The sequence below is a fragment of the Rutidosis leptorrhynchoides genome, chromosome 6, assembly GCF_046630445.1.
Source record: "Rutidosis leptorrhynchoides isolate AG116_Rl617_1_P2 chromosome 6, CSIRO_AGI_Rlap_v1, whole genome shotgun sequence".
NCBI lineage: Eukaryota > Viridiplantae > Streptophyta > Magnoliopsida > Asterales > Asteraceae > Rutidosis > Rutidosis leptorrhynchoides.
This window is the reverse complement of record NC_092338.1, coordinates 284,101,431-284,113,895: the sequence shown is the minus strand read 5'-3', so window position 1 is coordinate 284,113,895 and position 12,465 is coordinate 284,101,431. Positions and strand designations below refer to the sequence as shown.

General features: G+C 30.7%; 1 protein-coding gene across 1 annotated transcript; it reads left to right on the top strand.

The window, feature by feature from the left end:
- Positions 1-251: 251 nt before the first annotated feature.
- Positions 252-713, top strand: LOC139854520 (uncharacterized). Its single transcript, XM_071843821.1, has one exon. The coding sequence runs from the start codon at positions 252-254 to the stop codon at positions 711-713; it is 462 nt and encodes a 153-aa protein (XP_071699922.1).
- The last annotated feature ends 11,752 nt before the right edge of the window (positions 714-12,465 follow it).

The following is a 12,465-nucleotide window of genomic DNA, read 5'->3' as shown; positions in this document are numbered from 1 at the left end:
TGATTGATGGCTTTGTTGGTGTGATTTGTTTATGATTTTGTTCTTGTATTTAAGAAGGTTAATTGTAACCATTTGAATTAATCCAATATTCACAATCAGTTTGCACGAATATTTGCTCATATTTTGTTATTTACTTAACTTTCATTAATAGCAAGTCTATTAATTATCATATGGTATCTAGAGCTTGGTTTTAAAATTAAACTTTGTGTGCAAATACTTAAAGTTACAAAGCTATATTCTTGCTATCAAAAATGGAAGTTTCAAATGTAAACAACGGTGGTATGATCAACGGCATGGAAAGACCTGTAGGTAACAACTACAAGTATTGGAAGATGTGTATGGAAGCTTATCTCCAAGGTCAAGACCTATGGGAACTTGTGACTGGAAGTGATGCCATAATTCCCGTAGAAACTCTTGAGCAAGGCGAGTCACGAAGAAAATGGAAGATCAAGTGTGGGAAGGCTCTCTTTACGTTGAGGACATCAATTAGCAAAGAGTTCATAGAACACGTTCGTGATCTTAACTCGCCAAAGGAGGTTTGGGATACTCTTGAGAAACTCTTTACCAAAAAGAATACCGCACGATTGCAATTCTTGGAAAATGAGTTAGCAATCTCAAGACAAGAAGGTATGTCAGTTTCTGAATATTTTTTACGGGTCAAAACTCTTTGTTCTGAAATTTCAGAGATTGATACAAACGAGAAAATCAGTTAATCTCGGTTGCGAAGATATTTAATTCGCGGTTTGAAGAAAGAGTATGTTCCGTTCATAACCTCTATTCAGGGGTGGGCTACTCAACCTTCAGTTGAAGAATTAGAGAATTTACTCTCTAATCAAGAAGCTTTGGCCAAGTAAATGGCTAAAGGATTTGAAAATGATGCGGTATTGTTTTCAAAAAGGAAGAACTTCAAGAAAAGTTCTTCTAGCAAAGAAAAAGAAGAAGAGCAAACTAGTTACAAAAGTAACTATGAGAAGAAACCTCCCACATGTTACAAGTGCGGGAAGGTTGATCACATCAAGAGATATTGTCGTTCTAAAGTCACAAAAGCAAACGTGGCTTGTTCAAGCAACGATGATGATGAAGTCAAATGGGAGCAATGTTTTACCGTTGATACAATTGTTAAGAAGAATCAATGGATTATTGATTCAGGTTGCTCTCATCATGTGACCGGTGATGGAACTCTTCTTCATGACGTTAGAGATCACAATCAAAATCGAGTTGTAATCACGGCCGACAACTCAACTCATCCGGTTAAAAAGGAAGGTAATGCTATTATTGATGTTAATAATAATACTTTTACTTTGAAAGATGTTTATCTTGTTCCTAAATTGACCAAGAATCCAGTTTCGGTAACTCAAATTACCGAATCTGGAAAATATGTTCTTTTTGGTCTAATGGATGTGAAAGTCCTTGAGAATGTCAAGGAGATTATGGGTGATGTTATTTTCGAAAAGAAAGGTTCTTTGTTTGTGTTGTCCGCAGGTGAGGCTTATGTGAAGAAAACAAGTCAAACCGACAACGGAGCTATTTGGCATGCTAGACTAGGCCATGTGGGATATCAAATGTTGCAAAAGATATTCTCACATAAGCTAGTTGATGGAATTCCTCAATTAAAGAATATTCGTGAGGAAGTAATATGCTAAGGATGTCAATATGGAAAGTCACACCGACTCCCATATAACAAGTCAACAAATTGAAAAAAGGTTTACTTGACTTGATTCATACGGACTTGATGGGGCCAACAAAAACACCAAGTTATAGCGGTCATTGCTATGTCATGGTGTTAATTGATGACTATTCTCGGTTTACTTGGGTGAAATTCCTAAAGGAGAAAAGTGAATCCTTATCAAAGTTCATAGAGTTCAAAGAAGCGGTAGAATCAGAATTTGGGAGAAAGGTAAAAGCTCTTAGGAGTGATAATGGTGGAGAATTCATGTCAAATGATTTCTTTACTTATTGTAAAACAAATGGTATTTCTCGCCAAATGACTTGTCTGGATACTCCACAACAAAATGGGGTTTCAGAAAGAAAGATTGCTTACCTTGTTTCAATATGCTTATCTTGGTTACATGACAAAGGGTTGCCTAGGGAACTATGGGCGGAAGCACTTCAATGTGCTTGTCATATGTCTAATCGGTTACCTTCTTGGTCAGGTACACAAAAATCATCTTTTGAGCTAGCTTATGGTCAAAAGCCAAATGTAAGCTATTTTAGGGTGTTTGGTTTTATTTGTTATGTTCATGTTTCAAAAGCTAACCGAACCAAACTTGACCCAAAAGCTCGGAAGTGTATTTTTGTTGGTTATGATTCTCACAGGAAAGGTTGGAGGTGTATGGATCAAGAAACAAAGAAGTTTACCACTTCAAGAGATGTGGTATTTGATGAAGTGTCTTCTCAATTTTCTGAATCAAGCAAAAATGGAGAAGAAAATAGAGATTACAAATTTATGTTTCCTAGCTTCGACAGTCAAGAAGAAAGTGAGAATGATGGTGTTTCTCAAACTCAAGAAGAGACACCTAGTGAAGAAGTACCAACTCAAGTTAGAAAGTCAACAAGAGAAAAGAGACAACCAAGGCATCTAAGTGACTATGAGGTGAACACAGTCACAACTGAAGAACCAACATGTTATGAAGAAGCTAAAGATTCTCCGAATTGGAGAAAAGCAATGCAAGAGGATATTGATGCATTAGAAAAGAATGAAACTTGGGAGCTTGTCAAAAAACCGGAAGCATGTAAACCGGTTACTTGCAAATGGGTGTACCGTTTGAAGAAGAACTCAGATGGAACCATTAATAGGTTCAAGTCTCGGTTGGTGGCTCGTGGCTTTTGTCAAAGTTATGGGCTTGATTATGAGGAAACTTTTAGCCCCGTGGCTAAAATGGTAACGGTGAGAACAATAATCTCACTAGCGGCTTACAAAGGGTGGAAATTATGGCAACTTGATGTTAAGAATGCTTTTCTATATGGAGAGCTTGATCATGAGGTGTTCATGGAACAACCTATTGGGTTCATTTCAAATCAATTTCCAGAACATATGTGCCGGTTGAAGAAAGCTCTTATGGCTTGAAACAAGCTCCGAGAGCTTGGTATGGTAAGGTTGCACAATACCTTATCTTTTGTGGTTTTAAGATTTCTGATGCGGATTCTAGTTTGTTTGTAAAGAAAGAATTAGGTTTCCATGTTTTGGTGCTATTATATGTTGATGACATGATTATCACCGGAGGAAACGAGTCAGAAATCTCTCGTTTAAGTGATGATCTTTCGGTTCGTTTTGAAATGAAGAATCTGGGAGAGATTGGATGTTTTCTTGGCTTGGAAGTTGATAAATTAGAAAACGGGTACTTTATCTCTCAAAGGGGTTATGCAAGAAGTCTCTTGGAACGTTTCAATATGGGGGAGTCAAAGCCTATGACTACTCCAATGGAACCAAACCTCAAAATTAAGAAAGATCAAGGAAAAGAGCTCAAGGATGTGAAGTTGTTCCAACAAATGGTTGGAAGTTTGATCTATCTAACCATCACAAGGCCGAAAATTTCTTACTCGGTTGGCATTGTTTCTCAATTTATGCAATGTCCAACTAATGTTCATCTTGATGCAGCAAAAAGGATCCTTCGTTATGTGAAAGGATCAATGGGTCACAGTTTGTGGTACAAGAAGTGTGACGATGTTTTGTTAAATGGTTTCGTGGATGCAGATTGGATGGGAGACGCAAATGATCGCCATTCAACTTCAGGTTACTGTTTTAACATGGGTTCCGCGATTATTTCATGGTGTAGCAAGAAGCAAGATGTTGTTGCTTTGTCTAGCACGGAAGCGGAATACATAGCTGCAATAATGGCGGCTCAAGAATGTACTTGGTTAAGAAGATTGATTAGTGACATACTTGAAAAGGTAGATTATGTTGTCAGATTGAAATGTGACAACGAAAGTGCATTCAAGCTTGCTTCGAATCCTGTGTTTCATGCCCGTACTAAGCATATAGAAATGAGATATCATTTTATTCGTGAAAAGGTTCTTAGCGGGGAGATCGAGCTAGCAAACGTAAGGACAAATGCTCAAGTATCCGACATCTTTACTAAAGCTCTAATGAAAACCAAGTTCATGGAATTTCGAGAAGCGTTGGGGATTATTGATCGTGAGTTTGCACCAAGGGGGAGTGTTAAAATATTGGTACAAACTCATTAGTACTAAAATGTTAGTGCAAAGTCCTACTATGAGCTGTTAAAGTTGCTTTCCTTAATTGGTGGCTTTTCTTATTCAATTGCTTTTTTGGTGGCCGATTTTTGGCCATGTTTTATGGCTTTATTTGTAGTGTGTGTTAGGTATAATCCATCCATGATTGATACATGGCTTTATTTGTAGTGTGTGTTAGGTATAATCCATTCATGATTGATGGCTTTGTTGGTGTGATTTGTTTATGATTTTGTTCTTGTATTTAAAAAGGTTAATTGTAACCATTTGAATTAATCCAATATACACAATCAGTTTGCACGAATATTTGCTCATATTTTGTTATTTACTTAACTTTCATTAATAGCAAGTCTATTAATTATCATAATCATCAGATACATAAACTAAATATAAGTTCTAAACACAACCCAAGTCAAGCCAAGTAAAGCCACTCGGAAGTAAATGGATCAAGATTACCACCTTTAACTTTGACCATGTCGAAGACATTTTATGACAATCTAGCATTGGACTATATAAGTTGGAACAACCCCAAATAATGGCAGATGTAAGAATATTTTTGGGTTTTTTCACTTTATTAAATTCATGAAGATATTACCTGTGAAGAGCTTTTAAGCAATACGCACACTTCTTCTCTGTGATACCCAAAATACGTCTGATTTTTTAAGACTATACAGCCCAGGATCAATTATTACAGGCTTGGCTCTTTGGTACCTACAGCATACCAAGAAAGAGGATATAATAATATAAATGTGCATTCAAAATATGAAATATTTTGATCTTTATTTGCTAATATGTAGAGTACTTTATTATTCATCTAATGATCAGAATATGCACATACTCTTTCCCGCCAATTCGGTCAAGCAACTCCTTATCAGAACTCTCATTTTCTAGCAAATGGTGCATTGCTTCCCACCATTCTTTCATAAGCGTCAATGGACAGAAAATGAGAGTGTTGTTTTTGTCCCACGAAATGAAATGAAGATCATGATTTATATATAAGCTTGACAACATATAAGCTTGAGATTTCAATATATAAGTTTGAGATTTCACCATTCAGATAAATACAATTTTGTATTAACAACGACAAACAACACAACATCCCTTTTTGACAACATTTTAAACCCCTTTTAGACTTGACAAACCCAAAGATGTCATATACCATTTTGAAGCCCACTGGGTCTACTTTCTATCACAATTATTAGATTTTATCAAAACCTAACCATTTTCAACTTATTAGCCCGCAAATTATGCTTGAGAATAATTTTGACACTTTTTTCCTCACATGACACCAAAGTTGATCGATGACCCAAATCATTATCCAATGTAACACGAGTGACCCAAAATCACTCCACGGCTCCAAAAACATATTTTAAACGTGTTGGTAATTCAAAAACTCGAAGTTACCCAAATGAGTCAAATTATTTTTTAATTACATACGAATGAGTTAAAATGGCTACTTTAACCAAAATACACTCAAAACTCATTTGTTAAAAATCAAAATTTGACAAGACTTTAATTTTGACACGACGTTATAAACATCTACAAATTAACATATACCCAATTTGACACCTTATGCCCCAAATGAGTCAGGAGTGCAAATAGACGACTAAAACACTTTTAACGTTATAACGCAAAAACAACCGTCATTTACTGCCTTAAACCATTGAAAAGTACATTCTGTCACCTTTTAGTAGAAAACTTATTTGTGAAAAGTAGAATTGTGGTAAAAAAAAGTTACGGTTGTAAGAAAAATGTGAAAAGAATATCAGCAGACATGACGGTAGAGAAATAATGTTCTTTTCGATGCCTTTCAACTCTGCAATGACAAACATGAGAAATTGTCAATTTAACTTGACTTCTTTCTTAAAAAATGAAGTGATAGCCATTAATATTGAAGTACCTTAAAGTGTTTGATCCAAATTCTGTCAAAAGTGTTTGATCGCTTAAAGTACAATCATCAGCCTGCATTAAATAAAAATCAGTTAAAAGTATTACAACAGCAACAACAATGTCATCAGAAAGTTCAAAGAAAGTGAAAACATTGAAGGTTAGATAGTGGGTTAAACAATTTCATATCAAAACCTGTACAATTAGGTCGTTATGCAACAGTGTTTATCCATTTTTAGAAGGAAACGGATCAATACTGTGCAAAATAATATTATTTAGGACAATAAATTAACATCCATAATAAATTAACATCCAACCTGTTCAGCCCATTAGACTAACTTATTTTTCAAATATATCATTTGACTTGCAACATTTGACCCGTTTGAGTAAAAACATCAGAAGTGAACATATAATTTCTAATAAAAGTTTTACCTTTAACATACCTGCTTTGATGCTAAAAGATCAAAATCATTGAGGCTGCAGCTTTGTAAAAAATTGAATGAAATCAGGGTAGAAATCAAGTACTCTGTATCAAATATATCTAAATGACATTGAAATCAAGGGTACCATGAGTTGACCTATGAAATCAAGGCACACGATGAACACCAACACTCTGAACAACATCTATGCACATGGGGAATAAAAAATTGAAAGGACCCGTTCATATACATTATAAACGATTCACAATAGTTGATTTCATTGCGAGGTATTTGACCTCTATATGATATATTTTACAAACATTGCATTCATTTTTAAAAGACAAACTTTCTTTACATCGAAAGTTGACGGCATGCATACCATTTCATAATATACCCAACTATAATTGACTTAATAATAATCTTGATGAACTCAACGACTCGAATGCAACGTCTTTTGAAATATGTCATGAATGACTTCAAGTAATATCTCTAAAATTAGCAAATGCACAGCGGAAGATTTCTTTCATACCTGAGAATAAACATGCATAAAAGTGTCAACCAAAAGGTTGGTGAATTCATAGGTTTATCATAACAATCATTTCAATATTTTAATAGACCACAAGATTTCAGATATTTAATTGTACACGTAACCCGAGTACAAAATAGTACGCATAATCTGCGAATTAAAAATCACTCATATGGTGAACACCTGGTAACTGACATTAACAAATGCATCTAGAATATCCTCAAATATACAGGTACACTCATCTGTATATAAAAATTGAAGTACTAAAGCATCCATAACCTGGATGGGGTTTGTTAGGCCCATAGATCTATCTTTAGGATTCGCATCAATTTGGGGGTCTGTTCCCAAATTCTTAGACTACCAAGCTAAAAAGGGTGATATCTGGTATAATAATCCAACCATAGAATGTAGTTTCAAGTATTGTGTCTATTTCGTAAAACAGTTATAAAAGCAGCGCATGTATTCTCAGTCCCAAAATATATATTGCAAAAGCATTTAAAAAGGGAGCAAATGAAACTCACGATACAATATTTGGTAGTAAAAATATTCATACGACGATACTGAACAATTAAGTGTTAGCCTCGGATTCACGAACCTATATCATTCATATATATATATATATATATATAAACATATACTTGTAATCGAATAAATATATATATTATTATTAGTAATATAATTTTTATCTTAACAGCTTACGTATTTCTTTATTTAATTAAATATATTAATTTTATATTTATTTTGAATAAATATTAATATAGTTAAGTTAAATAAATTTTTATATGAAGATCATTTGTTTGTGAAATTAATAATTATGATAATACTAGTATTTGTATTAATATTGATACTATACATTAATAATGATAAAAGTGATAGTTTTAATAAAATGATAACTTTGAAAATTTTTAGTTATAATGACACTTCTAATAGAAATGATAATAATGATAATAATGATAATAATAACGATATTAATAATAATAATATTTTTAATAATAATAATAATAATGATAATAACAGTCTTATTACAAATGATAATATTAATAATAATACTTCTTAATGATATTGCTAGTAAGGATAATACTATTAGTAATAACACTAATAATAATAATAATAATCCTAATTGTAATTATAATACTTATTTTAGAAATAACGATAATGATAATACTCTTAATTTGATTAATGATAATGATACTTCTAAATATTAGGAGTAATACCAATTATCATAATTATATTAACAACAACAACAACTAATAATAATAATAATAATAATAATAATAATAATAATAATAATATTAATAATAATAATAATAATAATAATAATAATAATAATAATAATAATAATAATAATAACATAACAATGGTGATAATAATAATATTGGTTATGTTAATGATAATAATACTTATAATATTAATATTAGTGATAATAATAATTTACCCAATAATAAGAACATAATTAATAATAATAATATAACAATAATAATTGAAATTATACCTCAAAAGAAAAAGCTTCTTAAAAAAAACGGCACCAGCAGGGCTTGAACCCACGACCTCTCGTTAACGCAACATACACAAACCAGCTGAGCTATAGCCTATTATCTGATTATATCTATAACCTAATTATATTTATCCGTTTTATTTTCTGTCTCCTTTTTTTTCTTCTTCTTCACCATTAAAAGCGACCAGAGCTCAATCAATAATCAACCAGTTAGTTCAAGTCTTGGAGTATGATGTGAAATCAAAATACAATCAACCAATGTGATTGAATTGCATTAACAGAGAAAAAATAAATTAATTAATTAAAACCGCTAAACATTCGATAATGAACTCAGATGATGATTTTAAAATCTAAAAACTTTTAGGCCATGATTTCATCATGAGACTTGTCATAAATTACTCTTAGAAACTTTTCAAATCAACAATTGTGCCAAAAACATCAATACAAATTTGAATTTTAACCAGGAAACTTTGGTTGACTTTTTGAAATAAAAACTTTGACTCAAGAATTGGAATTCGATAGAAGGAATTTGAAGTTGGGATTTTACAGGAAGTTTGTTTGAAGGGTTCCTAATATGACTGCATTAATAGATTTTGAGTTTTGATTCGTATTCTAGCTTTTGACAAAATGAACCAAGAACAGAGGTAGAACTGCAGTTTGTTTATTATTTTTCTGTTTAAGTTTTCATACAGCAGTAATTAATAATTGATAATTGATAATGGGAATGATGAATTGAATGATTCGTTAACAGATAGCTGATTGATTTATAATGTAGGTGTGTGGGTCGTCCTTCAAGCACAGACAGGTATAAGAAATAAATATAAATAAACAAAAGCTGATTTTTGATGGATACAGATTCGAATGAAATTGTTTGGTAGTGTTAATTGAGGTCGACCAGATTCAATTACGAGCAGGAATTGAAGAAAAAAAGTTTAAATTAGATAGTGATAAGTAACAGACTCAGTATGTGTTTTTATATATATTACAATTAATAAACATAATTAATAATAATAATAATAATAATAATAATAATAATAATAATACTTTTAATAATAATAATAATAATAATAATAATAATAATAAGTTTGTATTATAACAATAATAACATTAATTATAATAATTGTAATAATTTTTAATAATAGTGATAATACTAATAATATTAATAATAATATTAGTAATTTTATTAATGATAATAATAACTAATAATAATAATATTAATAATACTGATAATAATGATTATTAATGATAATAATTATTGATAATATTGTTAATAATGATATTAGTATTAATAATAATATTAATATAACAAATTAATATAAATATATGACTATTTTACACAAAATAAAATATTATAATTTCTACATACATATATATCAACTTACCATTGTCTATATATAATTATTCGTTATTAACTTCGTTAAATAAAATGAGTATTTCAATATACTGTATTCAAAATATATACTCTAAAATACTATATATATTTATTACTTACAAGTTTTTATTTATTTTTTTTAATCATATAAGTTTGAATTTAACTTGCTTAACGTACTAATTGACATGTCTAAATATCAATCGAATCAATAAGTGAGTGTTACTATCGTTTACTTAATAAATTTGAAATCATATATATCTAATGTACATAAACACGTTTTAATATACGTTGCAAGCTATTTATATATCTAACAACTAATATTCTAACTCACGTTATTTAAACAAAGACATTAATAATCGAGTTCTATTATATTGAAAAACGTTTTCGTACATTTGAAACTAAATCAATTGATTATTATAAATTTTAGTCTTCCCCTAACTTTTATCTAATTTTTGTCATTTGACACATTGTTCACATCTGTAGATCACTTTACCAATTATTCCGAATACCGTTAAAAAGGAACGATTTCTCAAATTAACGTGGACTCACAATAGAGACCTGTAATTACAATTCAATGTATCTGATAATTCAATCATTTGATATTATCTTCTAATTCCATCGATAACATATTGGAGCAATTACATTCATGTAAAGTATTATACATTTAATACTTTGTTGACATTTTCAGGTTTATAATATATATATATATATATATATATATATATATATATATATATATATATATATATATATATATATAAGGGTTCGTGAATTGTCGGAAGTAGTCAAAGGTTAACAGAATATATTAAAACAGTTCAAAAATTTTGAGATTCAACATTACAGAATTTGCTTATCGTATCGAAATCATTTAATGATTAAGTTTAAATTTGGTCGGAAATTTCCGGGTCGTCACAAAAACAGCCATAAAAAGCATACTAAATAAAGAAGTACGTAAAAAGATAAAAAAAATAGTATCATCTGTTAAAACATCAACATCGCCGGCTAATTGCCAGGAGACACATGTAGAAGCTATATAATTGCATGAATACAACCAATACAAACATCATTTGCAGACACCACAGACTTCGAAAGACCATAAAATTAATTATTCATAGTGTGATAACGATTGTAAACAATTTCAAAAAAACATCCAGAAATTTGATACCTGTTGTGATAACCTTCATCAAATGGTTGTCTGACAATTGAAGATGACATGATCTAGTTATACATATGAACTAACGATCACCACATTAATAATAAAATTAATACTGCTAAAAATTTAATAGCATAATTAGACTATCAGGAACTAATAATCAAAATAATAAGAATATCAAGAACTAATACACGATTAAATATGAACGGTTTTTAGAAAACACTTACATGTAATCGCATATAGACTCGGTTGGCCTGTCGATCGAAATATAGAACCCTAATTATGAATAAAGAAAATCGTGTACCTTAAATTACTTTCTGAAATTGATTCCTTCGCTTGGCCCAATTGAATGGTTAGCTAAATTAGTCGATAGAATTGTAGAACCCTAATTAAGATTACATGGATGTTAGCGATTGACCAGTTTTTTAGAAAGTAGATCAGACCATTTCATTTTCAGGGATGTACCTTAAATTACTTTATAGTTGTTTGATGATATCTAATCATCGATTCTTGCTGAAAAAAAATAAATAGAATAACAAAATACTGAAATTAATAAGAGGATTAGTGAAATACGAATAATTACCTGGAGATTATTGAAGAACAATTAGGATGAACATTGGGAAAAAGGTCGTATATGTTGACAGAAGATGAGGAAGAGAGAGATTGGAAAATACAACTGAGTTTATAGATCTACAATTTGAAATCTTTTATTTCAATTTTCAAATTTTTAAAACCTACACACACACACATTGAAATTTCTTGGTAGATGTGTGTACTTGATCACATGGTGTGTCATAAAAAGTAAGTCTTGGTATCTTCCCCGTACACTTAGGTAATTTTAATAATTAAATAAAAGCCAATAAAATTTGAAATTTGAATCTGATCAGATTTTTTAATGCCACATGGGATGGTGATGTGGTGTATGTATTGTATGTATAAGTTTGGTGTGAGGTAAAAAAATAGCAATAAATAGTGTATATGTATAGGTTTTTTGTGAGACAAACCTCTCTCCTACATGGACTGAAAATTAAGGGCTGAAGGACATGTGGACAAAAGCTTACCTATTTATATATATATGTGTACTTGATCACATGGTGTGTCATAAAAAATAAGTCTTGGTATCTTCCCCGTACACTTAGATAATTTTAATAATTAAATAAAAGCCAATAAAATTTGAAATTTGAATCTGATCAGATTTTTTAATGCCACATGAGATGGTGATGTGGTGTATGTATAGGTTTGGTGTGAGGTAAAAAAATAGCAACAAATAGTGTATATGTATAGGTTTTTTGTGAGACAAACCTCTCTCCTACATGGACCGAAAATTAAGGGCTGAAGGACATGTGGACAAAAGCTTACCTATATATATATATATATATATATATATATATATATATATATATATATATATATATATATATA

Excerpts from the sequence above, each read along its gene's own strand:
- LOC139854520 (XM_071843821.1), top strand. The coding sequence starts at position 252 with ATGGAAGTTTCAAATGTAAACAACGGTGGTATGATCAACGGCATGGAA.